General features: G+C 41.5%; 1 protein-coding gene across 2 annotated transcripts in view; it reads right to left on the reverse strand.

Moving 5' to 3' along the window:
• The window catches only part of LOC133419190 (adenosine kinase-like), a 133,998-nt gene that overhangs the window by 62,378 nt on the left and 51,603 nt on the right, over positions 1-20,017 (reverse strand). For both annotated transcript variants that reach the window (XM_061708223.1, XM_061708224.1), the window contains exons 5-6: positions 18,578-18,750; positions 13,721-13,829 (exon numbers count right to left, since the gene is read on the reverse strand). In XM_061708223.1, coding sequence (XP_061564207.1) covers positions 13,721-13,829; positions 18,578-18,750 — 282 coding nt within the window. The remainder of the gene's footprint in view (positions 1-13,720; positions 13,830-18,577; positions 18,751-20,017) is intronic.

Below are 20,017 nucleotides of genomic sequence, written 5' to 3' on the forward strand. Positions count from 1 at the left end.
TTGACTGCCAGTGCCTCTACTTTCCAGCAGTTTTAGTTAAAAAAAAAAACTGTAATGTGATTAAATCTTCTTTCCCTTGATGGGCAACGATGGGAATAAAGCTTCTGATGTTAATAAAATCTGCAGGTTGGATTCTTTTTAGGGTCGCTTATTTACATTATCTTTTCTTTTTTTCAAGACTTCTGCTCAGACTAGTGAAGCTATAAATGCCCACAGTTTCTAGTGCTTTGGAGGGGCTGTGAGGGAGGGGGAGGGGGGGATTGGGTCAACACCGGTGTAGAAAAGAATTTAGTTCACAGTAGGGCTGGGCGATATGGACCAAAAGTCATATCTCGATATTTTCTAGCTAAATGGCGATACTCGATATATATCTCGATATTTTTTTCTGTGGCTTAATTGGGGTTTCCCCCAAAGCATTATAGCATAGCATCTCTGTTAGCTTAATTTTTTTCTGAGGCAAACCCTTAAAAAAACAGTCAGTTTTAATACAAAGCCTCGTGCCAAATGTCACACAGGTTCCTTTAATAACAGAGGTCTGCACAATATCAAAATGTATAAAACAAATGAAATAAAAATAAACTGCCTGCATATATAGAATAAAAATGCTTCTTGAATAAAATAAAACAAATATCCCTTTCCTGCATAACAATTAAATTAAAATACATTGTAGACAGTAACAGGCAGACTTTTCCACTGAGGTTGACATTTGTGCAAATAACAAAACATTTGTGCAAATCTCAAATAAAACATTCAAGTCAATTTGTCACAAAATAAGCTATATCAAAATCATAAAAAAAAAAAAATTATTATTATTTTTTTTTTTAAATCGATATAAACGATATTGTCTCGTACCATATCGCGTTTGAAAATATATCGATATATATTAAAATCTCAATATATCGCCCAGCCTTAGGCTGCTGTGTTCAGGTGCTGGTGTAGGTGCGAGTCTTCCAGGGGCCATTCCTCCTCATTCAGAGGCATTACCACCCCGCTGTCACTGTCAGTCTGTCCCTTCACCCATCACCAGAGCCCAGAGTTGGCTCAACCTCACAACTAAATCACATTCTACGCACAAACGGCTGGAGCCATGCAGCCTTTACTGTATCTAATCTAATCTGTCCATCTCTTTTGTATCTACACACGCACTTACACACAAGATCGCAGACGAACCATGCGAGTTTCTGGAAAGGCAGACCGACATCTCAGCGCCTCAGTGATGTTCATTTCCGCCGTGTGGGGTGAAACAAGAGGCAGTAATGCAAATCAGAAACCGGGATTTGCCTCGATAATTAGGGCTTTATCAGTTCATTAAGAAACATGGAGGCACGGCTGAAATGAGTGTGCAATGTTCCCATTATAACCATAGGCACATTCAAAGCCCTTGGAAAGGAAGTAAAAGCAGCTTTGATGGATTAGTTTACAGATGTCGTCAGCTATAATATATATGACAGCACGATGCAGATGAAAGAACACAGTAGGGCTGGGCGATTTTGGACAAAAATAAGATCCCGATTTTTTTCTCTGAAAACCCGATTTTCGATTTCGATTTTTTTGGTAAAACTACAAAAAACAATGGAATAAATTGTTTCAAATATTTTTTAAGAATATTTTTAAAGAAAAATAGCAAACAAATGTCCCTATTAGGAATGAAGTGCAATTGAAAGATACTGTAAATCCTCCTTGACTTTAGTAAAGTGACAACATTTACCATTTTCTTGACCAAACAAAGATGACTAGACGAGTTCTGTCTGTAATGCAGACAGCTCTCTTCTTCTTTTCCAGCTATATGAAAAAGAGAGAGGAAAATCGATTTTCCGATTTTCCTTTTTTTAACATCGTCTTGATTAATAAATCCGATTTAGATTTAAAATCGATTAATCGCACAGCCCTAGAACACAGGCAGCGTTTTTTAGGCGGTCTTGACTGCCGCTGGTCTGGCCCTGAGCGTTATAATGTCCAGGAATAAATGGCGCGATGTATTAAAAAATTGACAGATTTATTAGTAGTTGCTTAACCCTTTTATAATCAAATCACATTAGAGGTTCAAGGAGACGATCTAGCGCTGAATCACAATCATTTTCAATTCTTGCTACGTGACTGGATCAGGTAACCTCCATGCAGACGCATTTGTGTTTACATCTAGCATCAATTTGAGTCAAAAGCACAGCGGGTATTATAAATAATATGAATCATGATATTTTTTTGCACTTCAAGTCCTGTGTAAACAAAACACAATTGAAAGCTGCTTTTGACAGCCATTATATTGTGCCCCTCCCCTAGTCTACTGGAACAGCCTTTGAGGTGCAAAATGTGTTTCTTAACTCTAACACGGCTGAATGGCAGGATGTGAATTTATCTCTATTAAAGTGAGTGGGCACAGCCGCATCAACCCCACGGTCCCCGTGTGAAAGGCAGGAAGGGTGACACGCTGGCATATTGTGTTTCATGTACAATAATTGCTACGGCTCAAAGTGCTCGGAGGTGAAATCGTGGTGTACAGTATGATGATGAACGAAGCATGTCATTGGGCCCGCAGGGAGAAGACTGTCATTATCTACAGGACACTGATGATTGAGTAACACCCTCTTACTGCTGCAGAGGAAAAACAACCGAAAGCCTTCAGTGCAATCAATACAGTTTGAGCTGCTGGAATGCAAATTAGTGACTGTTCTGGCTGCATGACATGGGATGATGCACCATTACTTATTCTGGCTCCATTCAATGTCATCATTAGCCTCTACGGTGTCAGATCCGCTCAATAAAGGGCATTATTTCCAAAAGGATAAGAGCTGCATTAATCCTTTTATGCTGCTTTCAGCAGGATAGAGTCTCCCATAGCTAATATTAATGTGCTAGGTGTCAAGAGTGAGATGGCTAATCCTGATACCTCAGGATGTTCATTCAACTTTGCAGATGGCTATCTGCCCTGCACTAGCTCTTCTAATAGCCACAGGAACAGGATGTGCCGTTTCACGGCGCACTTCCTAAATGTCGTCTTCAAAGAAAACGATAATTTTCAACAGAGCTTTCTGAACTGAGAAGATAAGCCAGAGAACGGGGGAGGACAAAATAAAAATGATGCTCGCCTCAGAGAGGAAAAATAGCTTCCTGATATAGTCCTAGCTTGCTCTTTAAAGCTGACACCTAGAACATACAGTTTATCAATTATACATGAAGCCAGAATCCATCTTTCTGTTGGCAGCTTGTTTGGATCTGGCTCGAGCCCTCTGAGTGGTAAAATGTCTCTCAAAGCCCCCCCCCCCCCCTACCCATCCCTCCTGTTGCCTTTTTTCCACTTGCAGCCTGTCCTTAAATCAATCCCTTTTTAGGCCTGAATTTATTTCTCCTGTAACAAATCTCTCTTGGCAAATGATGTCACATAAGCGGGGAGAATGACAGCCTGATGTCTATGTGAGGAACGTCAACCTCGCCACAGCAGCCTCCTCCCAAGGTGAGTAATCATGCTGAGGAGCGGTGCAGTGTGTGGATGCCAGCCAGAGCCCAAACAAACCCAGGGTCTGTTGCTCAAGATAAACAAACCAATTAGGGGGAAGGCATGTTATTCCTCAGTTGGTGGGATATTTGCTAGATGGAAAATAATCAATGCATTCTTATTTCCACAGAGCGAAGCTGAAAAGTCCTGAGCAGAATAAAATCTAGGCAGAAGAGAGTGAAATTATTCATAAGAAAAAATAAATAATGGGACTAAACTAGCTTCTAGTCATGTAATTAATCCATGCCGGCTCAGTGGAGAGAAGCAAGCACAGAGGGGAGGATTCATCATAGCTTTTTGCCCCTCGCTCCCAGGGATACATGCCCTTCTTGTGTGGATGAGTCAGCTTACATCTTCTGACAACAGCGAGCCAAGGGCTTTGTCAAAAGGAACCACAGTTATTGTTTTGATTGGTCCCCCCCTTGTTAGGTTGGGAGTGCAAAATGCTTTCAAATGTGATTGCGCCATAGCATCTGAACATAAATCACGCACATGCAGAAGATCAAAAAAGGGAATATGTCTGCTTTTTATTTACTGAGGACAATCGTTTGGCACTTGTGGTGCTCTCTCTCTCTCTCTGGCCTTGCCTCCAAACTGGAACGAGCAGCCCTATCAGTGATTGCAGGGAGTGGCCCCATTGGCCGGCCAAGGCATTAGACAACTGGGCTCGCAGTGCGTGACATTCAAGCTGGCCAGTAACGGCGCACATGCTAATCAAAGCGTCTCTGGCCTCCCCATGACGGTGCGTCTGGAGGACTTTGCGCAGTTGGGGTAATGTGCAGCTGCTCGAGCTGCATTTTCGCTCTGCCCCCCTCCGGGGCTGGGCACCGGACTAACCGCTGGCACAAGTATTTAGAAGCTGGAGAAAAAAAAAAAAAAAAAAGAGGAAAGACATAAATGGTGGAGGCTACCAATGCCACACATGAAAAATAAATAACAGCCAGCTTGTTAGCATGGCAGAGAGAGAGAGAGAGACGCACAGAGGAAGAGAAAGAGAGACAGGGAGAGGAAAGGGAGGGAGGGAGGGAGGGAGGGAAAAGAACTGGGTTAAGAGATTTAATGTGCAGCTGAAAATCTGACACTTGCCAGAGGTCCAAATGTTCCACCAGAGCAACGGCAGCCCTGTTGGCTAAGTCTCTATAAAGCCTCCAAAGCTGCTTACAACATACACTTGAGAAACAATAGATAAGGTCAAAGTAGTGGCCTGTGTCTGAGTGGGACCATGTATGTAAAGTAAAGACTTTCCCTCCACATGCGCTCACCCCAGGCATGCTAAATGAAACCCAGACCCAGAGCAATTTGTACTATTGCTGAAAATTGCTTTGTTAGGGCAAGACATTTCTTTTGCATGCTTGACCCTTTTAGATTTAAGGATTTAGCCTTTTGGAGAGTTAGTTATTTTGAGAGTTAGTTGTTTTTAACTAAGAATAGTAACATAAAAGCCAAATCAAAATGCTCTCTGGTTGAAATAAATTGCCATTTTTGGGGAATTTGTTTAGGATTTGCATTATGCACCAGTTTTATGGCAGTTGGGCATAAAGATGCAACACATGAGCCTGGTTAACTAACTCCCACCATCTCTTAAGCTTCCTTTATGTCATGTTTGTTGATTCTTATGAAAACAGAAATGCAAAACCTGCAACAACAACTATGTTGAGGTTATGTGAAACACGATTTCTTGGCTGGTGAAGGTACCAGATGTACTAAGCCTGCTAAATCTACTAGATTACATCATATATTTCAGTCCCCTCTGTGTCAGGGAGTGTACAAATCCGGTGTGTTTGCGCTGCAGACTGTTATTCACATGTGTACTGCATGAAGGCATGTGTCAATAAAGAGTTATATGTTTAAAATGCGTGTTAGCAATAGTGATGGAAGCAAATGCTCTATATAACAACAGAATGGGATGCTGCTTTCTTTGGTATTTATGAGAAAAAAAGGGGAAGTGAGGAAAAATACTGACAGATCGTGACAAGTTTGTACTCTTTAAACTCTTTCTGCAATGCAATTGTTACATTGGGTTTAGTTACCAAGCCACACTAACCTTACTCCATTCAGGGTAAATTCAGTTAGCTGTGATGGCTAAACATTGCATTCTGAACGTAACTACTGTATTATTTTTTGTTGTGCGCAGCTTACGAATGGCCCCATCCCTCAAGTGGTGGCCAACGGCCAAAACCAATAGTAGCCAGAATCGGATCTGGTGTATGAAAGTCATCAATTGGTGGCAACAACAAAGATCAGACAGCAATGTCTCTGTCTGGGATAGTTGTAAAAGCTAAAGCAATCCAGGTAAAGCAGGAAAATGTTGTTATTTCTTTTACAGCATTATGGAAACTAAACAAATGAGTCAGTGCATTTATCATAACACTAAGTAAGGTAAACTGTTAAAATAGTAAATATGCCTTGTTCACTTGAACTGAGAAAAATATCACTTATTTATAGCTAATCACTGTAGCAATACTATATTTATACTAGTATATTGTTATAAAATGTGCATGCGCCAGCTTTTTTGTTGCAGAATTCTCTGAAGACAAACAATTCATGTGCATCGAGTGTTGCATTACAGTGACCTCAAAGGAACTGCAATTTTTGGCTCTGAAGGCATAAAGAAGGTCGTTTCACAACATATTCCCCAAAGTTGTTCTTGTTCGGTATCTTGCCCAGTCACTCACTCATTTACTCCTGTAATTATTTTCTTGAGTTTGATTTTAATTGCCTCTTCAATGATGTCCACCATAGCTCTGAGCTAGTTTCAATCAAATATTCCTCCAAGTGAAACTGAGACTAAAATTTTAACATTAAAAAGCTCTTCTGTGTCTTTTTAATTAATTAATTTCTCTTTAGATTCCTAAAGTATTTTGAACTTAATTTAATTTAATCTGCAAATGACCTTCTACAATCCTGTTACCCCAGAACACAAAGTAAGATGTTAATATGTTATATAACTCTAGCACTATAAATTCCCTTTGGGATTGCTAATTCAAATCAAACTTTATTGATATTGCACTTTTCATACAACAGTAGCACTAAGTGCTTTACATAATAAAATTAAAACACAAACATATACAAATTCACACACTCATGGTTGAAAACAGACATCAGGTCATTTTCACACACATCACACACATTGATACCCACATAGTACACATATACCCCCCCAACATACACATCGAAACATAATCATAAACGTCATAAACATCTGGCTTGACGCTGAAGTGAGGAACGATATCTTGGGGATCTATCCACACCAAAAGAAACCCCACCAATGACCAATGCCAGTTACTGATCTAAAATGATTCAGAACTCTGATAAGAGTTAGTTCAGAACATTTGAACTTTGTGTTTGAATACAGAATTCGGCAGATGTGAGTTTGGAGCAATGGTTTGATTACTTTCCCCTGTGACCAATAAGATGTCATTTTAACACTTTTTTACCCTAAAAATGGATTTCGTGTTCACAGTGAAGACTTCAAAGTCGTAGAAATAAGATCTGTATTCACAAGACTTTTTGACAGCTATCTTACTCCATAGAAATGAATATATACATTTTATTCTCAGAAGAAATAATCCTCAGATACAAAAGGAAAAAAAAATACTAAAAGTTTACAATAAAATGAATGCCAAACGGGCATGAGGATCACATACACTAGTTTATAACAAACTACAGCTGATTAATAGGGAAAATAAATCTTATAAAAGAACAAAATAAAATAAAATAAAAAAAAATATCCATTACTGATGAAAAAAGATGCACTTGTGGGAAAATTCTTCACAGGCTGTTTTAACAATCTGGCAAGCTGACCAGAGTGATCGGGTGGTTTGTGGTGAGAATATTCCAGAAATATTTATCGAGTCAGGGCTTTATGTTCCAGTGCGATAATGTAACACTGCCTGACACTTAACTCTACTCACCATCTTTGCCCAGGAGACACGCAATCCTAAAGCGTGTGCAGCTCCATCATGAGAATCTTAATCAGATACTTAGCCAGTAGAGCAGGTTTTTACTGTCCCTGGTGAGAGTATCAACACATGGCTATCAGGCACAATTCACAGCCGCAAAGTGGCTATTTATTTTCTGCTCAGCATTACTTGACAAATAATTACTCAGGCTATTCAATTAAGCTGTGGAACTCAGACTAATAGCCACAATATCCCAGTGTAGCGCCGAAACATTATTCAGTGTTTTACAACTTGGTCTAATGAATAAAAAGGCACACATATGCCAGGGGCTTTGAAGCAGAGGGAGCGAGGGGACAAGGTGATGGCAGGCAGAAATATCATTAAGTCTGAACTATTTCATCCAGCAGGGGAAAAAAAATAAATAAAAGAATTGTTGCTGGTGGAGCAGATGCCCACAGTAATGTGGGGTGAAAGGACATGATGTTTTCCCCGCTGCATAAGAAAAACTGTTTTTACAAGGTGATGTGGGTGTAAAAGGAGAAAGTCACAGCATGCTGGTAAAGCAATATGGGCCACAGCCTGGACGCCTGCCAGCATCTAAAAGTCTTCCAACTATTAATTGTAAATAAAGCCTCCCAAAATAAACCCAGCTTAGCCATGCCAACTTTGAATATCTCAACACACAATTCTGATTAAAAATAAAGATAATAAATTGCTGAATATATTAACCCAATTAAATCCCAGTCATTATGATGAGAACTTGTTAAAGATAATTATATGAGCTAAACTGTGACATCATGTAAAGTTTCTTTTTGTGAGCGATTCCAGGCCCGTATTTGCTCCTCTCAAGTGTATAATGTTCATGTATAAAGTTCATGTTGGGCTGAGGTTGAAATAAAAAAGAAACAGTAGACTGAGTGGGTTGACTGCCACTATAATATTATGCAACTTAGGAAAAAAAAAAAAAAAAGCAAGATGCATATGGAGTGCTCTGACATTTCATGCATAACTATGTTTTCATAGTTCATTTTAGAAGTTGCTTTTCTAACAGTAACTACTGAGAGAAGTTGCTTTCCTATGTCTACGTATTAGGTTCATCTGTGATTGTTGTCTTTTGTTTTGATTTGTTTTTCTGTTGCTCTTTTTGACTTGAGACATAGTTGTGAATGTACATGATTAATAGTTTCAGCATCAATCTTTTTATAGACTGGTGACATGTCTGGGGTGGCTTTTGCGACTGACTGGCACCCTGGCAGACGGGATACGCTTTGGTTTCCCACAAAAAAAAAATGTTTTTAAATAAAATAAAATCCCAAAATGACTCACATGTCAGAAAATTACATAGACAATAGTAGCAACACGAAGACACTGCAAAAACACAGTGTAAACAAAAAACTTTGAATACTGGCATATGGCAGATGGCACGTCTAAAATTATTCTTATACATTCTCAGTAATGAGTGGCAAAGTTTTATCAGCCATTACAGCAGTTACATTTGAAAACACTTATTTTTCTCGCTTCATGTCTGTACTTTTTTTATGCAACAATTTTTTGCTCTTTAAGGTCCTTAAGGTCCTTATTGACCTCCTCCAAAGATGCCTTCAAACCTCATAAACCTGCTGATCAATGCAGAAAAGGAGTGATTCAAAACAACAAAACAAAGATTTATTACTGAGAGATTTTGGAAACAGCTTCTTTTTTTTTCACTTATCTTTGTGATTACGACTTGAAATAAAATAAAACATCTGTACTTTTAATAGAGTAGTCTGTGAAGTATTTCCATTTTTACAAAGGCAAAGCATTTAAAACTGTAAACAACATCAATAATTTCCACAGTTGAGTGAAAGCCGCAGCGTGTCTCTGCAGTCATTGCTGGCCTTTCCACCCTAATTTACCACACTCCGCCCACTCGGGCCTGCAGGGCGTGGAGGTGGCTGATTCTCCAGCAGGGCCGGGCCAGCCCATACATCCCACCAGCATAGGACGCCCCGCCAAGAGCCAATCACCAAGCCCGCAATCCTGACAGCTCATTACCACTCAATTAGGCAGGTGCACCTCCATGCACAGCCTCCCGACAAAAACAGCCCTCCCAGATGCATGTTTAACATTCGAGAGAATTACATAGTGACAGCAAACACTAAACGCCTCGCCCTTATCACTTGATTGCCTCAAGATTGAAATCCTATAATTGGCCCAAGCCAGTGGGAAGAAAAAAATATGAATAAGCCCAATGAATATGATGCAGTTGACTCGTAATGGAACAATAATGAATTCATATTCAAAAGATGTTTGCTGGCAATTACAAAATGCCATCTGATTAGGCACAATTTGAAATGACATTGTTCTATTTGTTCTATGGTAAAGACGCTGTGGTGTCAGCCTAATAAAGAAAAGGCACATCAGAGCCGTTGCCCGGCCACTGACATGACCTCCAGAGATGAGAGACATGCTGACACAGTGGCTTGGCTGGTGACAGACGGGACTTGGCAGAAATCACTCTTTGTCCCCTAAAATCCACTGCTTACACTCACTTGCACCGAGCAAAGACTTGACTTTCCAGTGGGCACAGACTGTACACATAAACAAAAACACAAGCAAGGCACAAAAAAATAAGAGAGAGGAAAAAAAAAAAGGTGATCCCTTGGGAACAGATTCTAATCAAGATGAAATGATTTACAAATCTATTTAATAAGGCTTGCCAGAAGTCAAACTTGGCATGTAAATGCGGTGGGGATTAAATTTCATCGGCAACCAAGACTGTAACTGATCGCCTGCAGACAAAGGGGGAGCTTGCCAGTTTTTTTTTCTCTCCTTCTCTCCCTCTCTCCCTTACCCCACCTCCTCCCCCACCCCCCCACCCCCCCACCCCCCCACCCCTTCCACTTCTCCTTCCTCCCTCCCTTATTCTCTCCCATGCCTGCATTTCCCCTTGTGATCCCTCCCTGGCTATGAAGAAGGACAGGGGCAGTGAAAAAAGTGCTGCAGTACAGAGGAGAGGAAAGAAGGGGGGGGGGGGGGAGACAGAAAAAGAGGAGAGGAAGGAGAGATGGAGACAGTGGAGAGAAAGAATATTGGTGACGAGGAACAGTGGAAAGACGGGAAGCGGGGAGACAGTGGAGGGAGGCAGCAGAGTGGAGTCTCAAGGTCAGGATGAGGACAGCATCCTCCGAGTTGGACGGAGATGCAGCCGCAGTTCACCTCTGTGCTAATCAACCCGTCGGCTGGCTGATGAGGTGTCAGATGTGTGTGACTGTGTATGCGCAAAACCTTCCCCTTTGCTTTTTTGGCTGCAAAACCGAAGGGGGCTGGTGGGGTGGAGTAACAATGTCTGTGTGTGTGTGTGTGTGTGTCACTCTGGGGTGTAAGCAGGCTGACATTCTGCTTGTGGTGCCAGTACTGCACTTTTTTTTTTTCTTTTTCCCTGCGTTTTCCTTCCTTTTTCTTCTTGCATATTATGCTACAGTGGCTGAACTCAGCTTTCCCCTGCAGTGAGGGCAAGAATAAAACTGCCAATTAATCCTATATACAGTTTGCCAGTGTAAACAGTGTGAGGCAGTACAGTTCAACTTGCTGTGGTGTTTGACCAAAGGAAAAAAAAAAAAAAAAAAAAAAAGAGGTGGGCTAACAAGTTTTGCTGGGAAGTGGCTACCCTCTTGAAGGCTAACAGTGTTTTTGTGCGCTTAGCCAACAAACGGCTGTGATCAGATTTTGTGACCCAGCGGCTCTGCAGCTTGTGTCTCATTGGGTGAGTTTTGTGTACCAGGCGAGTTGGCAGAGGCGAGTGTCTCCTCCGTCTATCCTTGGGTTATTTCTGACCATCTGTGCCCAGTCATTAACAGGACTTTTCACAGTCAATTGTCTTGTTTCTCTACCCTCTCCTCAATTTCTGTTAGTTACACTGCGTTTGGCCATGAAATGGACCAAGTGCCTCTTTTTTTTTTTTTTTTTTTATGAATATAAATGGCACAAGTTAGTAAGGGCCGTTTTAGTGGCGGGGGCTCAAGTTTAGATGCAGGTTAATTCAAAGTGGCATCATGGAGGATGCATCAAGCAGTGGAGATCAAATTACAGGTCAAAGCTCTCAGTGGTTAGAAAAACAAGTCAGTGGTATGCTGCAGAATGTGTGTGTGTGTGTGTGTGCTGTGTGTTTAACAGCAAATGTATGTGTGTCTGAGAGACTAGAGGAAGGAGAAAGTATGGAGGCAAAGAAGACAGCAAAGGGAGAGGAGAGGGAGAAGGAAAAGGAGGTGAAGGGAGGGGGGTGTCCATAGAAGGCCAAGGAAAGAAAGTGGCAGCAAAAAAAGAGAAGGGATGGGGGGTTGGCGGTGGGCGGGGGAAGAGAAGAGGCTAACTGGGCCAGCATGCACACATCACCTCGACCAATTAGAGTCACTCATCTTCCCTTCTCACAATATATCACCATCCATTTCTGATGCTTACACTTGTCAGGGTAAGAAATAACTGTACACATGACTGTAGCAGCAATGGCATTCAACACTGGGGGGGAAAAAAAAAAGAGAGCGAGAGAGAGATGTGCCTGAAATGGGTTTAGCCATTTCTTCTTCCCCCTCTTGCCTTTGTTATGGGTCTTTGTGCAATGATTTGCCTAAGGACCCAGATTTCCTAGCAACAGCCTGCCACCAAACATTTGGCAGGAGTTCAAAATTCTCTCTCTCTCTCTCTCACTCTCTCTCTCTTTGTGAAAAATGGCAGTCCTGCCTCCCCGCTCTGCGTCTGCCACCAGCCCTGCTGCTGCCGCTGCTGCTGGATGAGCCAGGCTGGCTGCAAGAGCCCCCTAATAATTCTGTTTTCATCCAATCACACCACGTCGTAGCAGGCACCTTGAGAGCCTCTGCCAGGAATCATCAATCACCTCCTTAACTCACATGCTCTGACAAACACAGACACATGTGTGAGCAAATGACATGTTAACATACGCATGTGCACTTTCTGGTAATTAAATTTACAGATCAGAGTGTACATGACCACATCAGCCAGTTTAATGAAAATCAACAAAGCACATTATTATGCAAGAAAGCTCAGTGTGGTGTGAGAGGGAAAATGAACAATACGGCTGTAAATTAGTTAAATACATCTAAGTGCTCTCGACAAGGTTAATGGAGAGAGGAGGCCTTCGTGTATGCCAGTCTAGACACGCCGCACAATATTAAGTGGGAATAGCTGTGGCGGTGTATCTGAAAAAGTACTTTACAAGTGTGAATGGGACTCTAATAAAGCGAATGATCCCCCTGTTTTGACAATGAGGCCCAGGAGGGACGCTGAACACCACGTTTAGATTCCAAGCACTGACAAACACCCATTTGTGGCCCATCTATCCCCCCTCAAATCCCACGGAAGCTTTTCCCTGTGCACAAGACGGTCGGATGTGGGCAAAACCCAACTGCCAATTTGCAGAGGATGTGCCATGTTTGCTAATGTGAAGCAGAGGCTAAAAATGAGACCACACAAACTCAAGAGGACGGACTGACTGATCTGCTTTCTGGCACAAGAGCTTTTCTTTCTTTCTTTTTTCACTGTTTGTTTCTGTGACCGGGGCAGCTAATTATGAAACCTCGATCGTTACTGCTCTACAGTACACTCGTGTTCGACTCATGTTTAGAGGGCCTGTGAGCAACGGGGGGAGCGTTGGGAATTTCACTTGGGACAAAATGCCAGGGAGTGTGTTGATGGCGGGGCTGTCAGGCTGATTTATGCCAATAATGAACTGCTTAAAGACATGGAATGTAGTGTGATTTCAGGGCTATCATCCTGACTTGAGATGAGAGGAAATGTAGGTCCGTCACAGTTAAACAAAATCCCAAACAGTGAAACATGAGCACGGCCGGCCATCCTACTCCCCGAAGCTGCCAGTGAAGACATTACCTCAGTGGCGCAGCTCGAGTGTCTGCGAATGTCGAAGGGCACATTTGTCCTGCTAAATCTGTGTGTGTGTTTTGTCTGTAAGGGGGGGAAATTGTGTAGGAGTGGGTAAAGCCGAATGAACTTGCATAATCAATTTTCACACTCTGGCAGCACCTGTTGGCTTGTCTCCATGTTAAAAGAAATGAATGAATGCATTACATGTAGAGCAATTTCACACTGTGCTGCAGCTTCATGCACAAAGACGGAAGGAAAATGGAGAAAATGGAGCTGTATTGTCTCAATAGGTAACATAGCTCATTTCACTCGACAAGGGATGAATGGATATATTGACAATGCAGAAGGCGTGCTGAGGCATTTCCTGAATAAAGCCTCTTAACATTTTGTCCTCCTCTGGCAATAGAGTCAGGGAACAGTCATTTTGAATGTAGAGAGTCTCACTTACCGCAATATAATAGACCTTGGCTTTCTCCACCAGCTCCCAGTTGCTGTCCAAGTCCAGGTGTTTTTCCTTTTTGTAGCAGTTTGCCGCTGCCAGGTTAGCAACAAGGGACCTGCCGAGACAGACCCCATAAATCTTCTGCCTCGCTTGTCATCCATCTTAATTTTGTCTCCAAAAACATGCTTAAAAAACACAGAGACCCTAGACTTTCCTTTGTTCTTTCGTGATATAAAAGGATGATAAAAGTTTCTTTCAGTGTGTGAACTAAGGTGGAAATAAAGTCATCTAATGTCTTTATGTTCCCTTTCTCTTCAAAAGTAGGTTATCTCAAAACACCAGCAAAAGGAGATTTAAATAGGCTGAGAGATAGTCGAGATCAACAAAAGCCATCGCTAAATTATTCACATTATTATACCTGCTGGAGAAATGTCTCAATGGTGACAAGGGTTGGGGAAAAAAACAACAAAGACAGCGCGTTACTAAATAAGCACTTTAGTTGAATAGCGAGTGGCGGGAGATGGAAAGTGAAGCAGGTGGGGTTATCTTAACATAGCTCATTACCCCATCCTCATCTTCTCTCTTTATGAGGCGCCATCAAAATGAGCACAACCATCATAGCTACTTAGAGGAACACTGTTAGGCGACCATATGACAGGAGATAGTAGGTTTAGGAGAGCGTAGAGCTGTGATGACGAAGGTATTCTGTGTGACAGCAGGATCAGGCGGCGTATGACGTGAGAGGGTTCAATGAGGTGCGACAGATCACAATCAAAAGGACAATCAGATCTGATAATATGACACCAAACTCAAGTGCTACTGTTAGCAATTTAAATGAATAGTACTCATCAAGAGTCTCCCATCTTACATCTGCAGGCCTTTTCAATTTCTTCCAGAAAATCACTCACTACAAAAGATTCATTAAATTTCAGTTTTTCAAACCCTTTCATCATGTGAGTTATAGATTAGATTGGATTCTTTACTTGTCCAAACATCAAATATTAAAAATAAAATGCTCTTAAACCCCACTTTACCACTTTTTCTGTTTGATTATTTTAACTCGTGCTGTAAACTCTTGATGCAAATGCACCTACTGATGTAGTTGGTTGAGGTGGAGCACATCCTGAACTGTTTCTATGAAAACATTCATAATTATTTTCATTTAGAATCAACTCGTTGAATGGTGCCTTCATAAATTAAATTGCTAGGTTTATTAAAATACTGTGAATTGCCTTTCAAATAAAAATAAAAAATGCAACCTTCCTTTATTTTGCCCAACCAGCTGTCTAAACACAACAATGATTGAAAACACATTACAAGGATTTAGTTAATTCGTCATAAATAAAATACCCCTGTTTAAAGTTGTTTACTGGAACCATTAACTGCTCCAAACCCATGGACTTGTGTCAATGAGCTCAAAGATTCATTCTCCATCTTACATTAGCTCATAGATCAGGGTTGATGACAAAGGCTCACAACAAATCAACTAAATTTACATGGATTTGATTTCCTTTGTATGCTGAAATCTAAGTTTATACGGTAATTAGTAGACAAACTGTCAGATAAATATGTTAATTATAAAGTATAATATATTTCAAAGATATAGTATAATCAGATATATACATTTCCCTCTCAAATTATGGGTGAGAATAAAACCCAACTTGGAGACTTCAGGCAGCTCTTCGTCTCAAAAAAGCCGGAGAACTCCAAATGTTTACGCGATGGGTTTAGTCGAGCCGCTGTCATACCCAGTAAACAATGGTGAACTGGATAAACTAACAGCTTACAGCTCTGTATAACTCATGCATCCTGTACACTTTGGTACTGTTTTTCCTTCTTTGTATCCAGTTTTTCTGTTACTTCAGGACGGGAACTGTGGGGCAAGTGCAGAGCATGTACACCAGTTTCAGCCTGACCAAATCACATTACCTGTGTGCATTACGCTTACTGCAATATTTATTTATAGTTTTATCTTCTTTTTTAGCTTTGTGCACATTTAGTGTAGCCTGACTTGTATTACTCCACTTTTTGTTGGGTAGCTTTAATACTTTGAGGGCTAGAAGAAAGAGACATCCATTACCTGGACTGAAATACATGCACGCAGCCGGACGGGCTGTCACAACTGTTAATGGGGACTTTAACAAACACAAAGGAAGACAGACGTCTCTTTGTGGTAAGGAACGTGGTGGTGGTAGTAGTATTAGTAGTAGTAGTAGTAATGGTAAAAGTAATACTAGTAGTAACGTTTCCATTCAGGGAAAAGAAAACTTTGAAATAGCATATTTTATTACAAAAAGCCACAAATTATTGAACATTTTGAATTAAAAAGCAGATGGAATTGGGCTGCAATCACCCCAAATCTGTAATCCTTGAACAACTGAGTGATTGAATCATTGATTGCACTTGTTAGAACTGAATATAAGCTTATTTTTTAAATGGCATGGCTTGAGACTGGAACTCAAATTGTCAAATCTGAGGAGAGACATGCAGGGTTTTGGTTTTTCTTTTCTCCTCTTTGAGGTCTTGCAGAAACCAAAGCCTGGGCCATGTGACATGCTGGCTCCTGATCCTTCAAAGCCATCGCTGACACTGCTGGCAACCTTTCCTTTGGCCTCCTGAGCTGTCTGTTAAACACCTGTAAGAAATATTACAGAGCCTGTCTCCTCCTTGCAAGGCACCTGACCTTTTTCAGGTGTCAGAGCCCACATCAAACAAGCCCACTAAGACCATTCTCTAGGACTGGCTCCTGGGGCGGTCAGGGTCCAGCTGTTGACTGACTGGCAACTGCAGGAGCGGGGGATAAAGAGCTGCGGAGGAGAGGAGTGTTTAGAGAAGATTATTGATCCGACACCTGGCCTATCTTGAACTGCAGCCCTTACTGTTAGTGCTATTTGAGAGCGTTTGGATTTCAGCGAGTGCTCTGACCTCTGCTGTATTGGACGTGACGATAATGATGCTCGCGTGAGAGTCGCCGGAGACGCAAAAGCCCCTTTTTAGAGCCGAGGGAAGGCTGACAGGTGAGAACCGGGATAGCCCAGACATTCCTAACACATTGCTACTGTCAGCCTATAGATGGATGACCACCCACCGGGGCAGCGCAGAGTGAGTGGGGGCATAAAAGACAAGTGCTCAAGCAGTTTTTCTTTCCTTTTGCTGTGTGAGATTCCCTGTTATGACTTTAGGTCAGAGAAGTAGACAACCTGAGGAAGTTAAAATGAACCAAAATGACTCCAAATCCCAGGTAAATGTTTGTTTCTTGGTCAAGGGTTGACTGAAAGGTAGGGGTGTAACGGTACATGTATTTGTATTGAACCGTTCGGTATAGCGCAGGGGTCGGCAACCCGCGGCTCTAGAGCCGCATGCGGCTCTTTAGCGCCGCCCTAGTGGCTCCTGGAGCTTTTTCATAAATGTTTGACCTCTTTTTTTTCTTCTTTTTTTCCTTTTTTTCTCTTTTGTTTCTTTTTTTCTTCTTTTTTTTCTTTTTTTTTCTTCTTTTTTTTGCCTTTTTTCTTCTTTTTTTCCTTTTTTCTTCCTTTTTCCTTTCCTTTTTAATCTCGACATTTTGACTTTTTTCTCGAAATTTTGACTTTTTTCTCGACATTTTGACTTTTTTCTCGAGATTGTACTTCAACAATAATTTCGACATTTCGACTTTTTTCTCGATATTTTGACTTTTTTCTCAACATTTTGACTTTTTTCACGAAATTTTTACTATTTCCTCCACATTTCGACTTTTTTCTCGACATTTCGACTTTTTTCTCAACATTGACTTTTTTCTCGTCATTTTGACTTTTTTCTCGATATTTCGACTTTTTTCTCACGATTGTACTTCAAATTTAATCTTGACATTTCGACTTTTTTCTCAACATTTCGACTTTTTTCTCGAAGTGCATAATGAAAACGTTATAACTAATATAGAAACATGCAGCATGTGCTGCCTTCATTCTATGGCTTTTACAAGACTTTTCATTTTTTGCGGCTCCAGACAGATTTGTTTTTTGTGTTTTTGGTCCAATATGGCTCTTTCAACATTTTGGGTTGCCGACCCCTGGTATAGCGTGTTCGGTTCGGAACGCAGGCGTACCGAACGAGTTTCCACACGGACATATTAAGTAGAGGACCGCACGTTGTGGAGCAGAGCGCTGCTGCAGCTGCACATAGGCAGTTGCGCTCACACCGAGAAACAACAAGCAACAGTTGTAGCCGACGTCATGGCTAACGCCGCTAGTATTGGCAATAACCCGTACTTATTAATCACAAAACACAGGTTAAACATCATGACCAAATCCGCTCCGACCCGGTGTGTCAGTATCAGCGCAGACAGACTGCAGCTTCGCCTGAATTATGGTTCCGCGTTAAATCGACGGCGTAGGGTCGCGGTGCGTTGTGCGTCGCCGCGTACCCTACGCCGTCGGCTCTGCGTTGGTGTGACGCGGAACCATAAATCAGCCACCGGGAGCAAAGGCAGAACGCAGGGTTATAAATGTTATTTAATCTGAGCAACAACTTTAAACTGTTCAGTGTTGCATTTTTATTCAATTTTGCACATTTGATGTAGAAAAGATTTGTTTTTAAGATTTTGTTGTTTATAAGTCTGAGCCTTATAAATGTTATTTCATCTGAGTAACAACTTTAAACTGTTCAGTGTTGCAACTGTTCAATTTTGCACATCAGGGAGATATTTTTTTTTAAGTCTGGGCCAATGTTATTTTGCGTGTGTGTAATAAAAAACTAGCACGTTTATATTTTGCATTTTGTTTTCTTACTGTACCGAAAATGAACCGAACCGTGACCTCCAAACCGAGGTACGTACCGAACCGAGATTTTTGTGTACCGTTACACCCCTACTGAAAGGTTCCCCACCTATTGTCTCCGGTGATACAGGCTGCGCAGGTACCAGTCGGCTCCTCGTTTTGCTCATAATAATAGGCGTCGACGTTGGCCTCTTCAGCCTTCTTCTTCAGGATCTCACCGAAGCGGTCTTCCCCGATGCAGCCGAAGAAAGTAGCCACCTTATGCGGTTTCTGGATCATCCACTGGGAAAAGAGAAAATAAAAAAACAGTTACAGGGAGCTCGGTTTACAAATATAAGTCTGTTTGAAGGGTCAAGTTCAGCTAAGGCAGATGGCATACAAACTGCATCTTCACAGCAAACATACTGCTTGTGATATATGAGGGCTGCGAGCTGTCGTAAACAACCCAAGACCAATTCCACTACACACAGAGGGACTATTCTCATCCAAGCTCTCCTCCTACCTGCCTGTGTGCTAAAAACAGTCTCATCTCCTTATTTACACAAACCCCATAATTCAAGGCTTCATCCTTCTTATGCAAACACAGACTCGGTGTGAGTTTGTATCCGCTGCCACAGGACACTCCCTGAATTGCTCGTTGGCCATTTTACAGTCTCGACAGATTTGATGTACTCAGTGACTTTTACCTGACGGGGTGGGGCGGTGGGGGGACTCAAATTCTACAGTGGTCAGGTTTAACCTCCAAGGATTTATTGACGTACAGTACGTGCTGCTGTTTGCTCATTTTATTGCAGCCTCCTGTTTTGTTGCTGACGGGGGCCCCTTGTGAATGAGATGCTGCTGCTTTTTAGGATGACCTGTATATGTGTGAAATTAATCATTTCACACGAACGGATAGCATCTCTGGAAAGAAGAGTGCGTTTTCAACACCCATCCTCAGACGCTGTCCCCTTTTACTTCACACTCCCGCAATCTAGGTAACTAGTTCAAAAGGTAAAACGTTAAAAATTAAAGCTCCCAAGGAGCAGATGCATTGCCTAGAGCAAGGATCAAGGTTGCTAGTTAACACCATGCGGGATTTTAGGACTTTTATAGGCTTCAAAGATTATTTTTTATAATTTTCAGCAGTTTTTTTTCTTGGAAAAGTGTATTCTCATTTTGAGCTTGATGCAGACAAGATGTTTGAAACCAATTAGGCCAGGTGCATGCATAGCACTGTGTCACATCCTTCTTTTAAATGCTACCAGTGTCACTATCGGTGATTTAGGAGCAAAGAAGAAAACAAAGGCAAGGCAAGTTTATTTGTATAGCACAATTCAACACAAGGTAATTCAAAGTGCTTTACATTGTAGTGGCCGGTCACCAGCAGGACACTGTTTAGTTTCAGTAGGTTAGAATTCACAAGAATCTAGCCGTAATTAATGATGACGATGGCTGCGTCCGAAATTGCATACTTCAACCCTAATGAGTATGCAAAATGAGTATGCAAGATTTTTTAGTGCGTCCGAAACATTAGTACGTACTCAATAGTATGCTCTATCCATACTCA

Source organism: Cololabis saira, chromosome 19 (genome assembly GCF_033807715.1).
Source record: "Cololabis saira isolate AMF1-May2022 chromosome 19, fColSai1.1, whole genome shotgun sequence".
Taxonomy (NCBI): domain Eukaryota; kingdom Metazoa; phylum Chordata; class Actinopteri; order Beloniformes; family Belonidae; genus Cololabis; species Cololabis saira.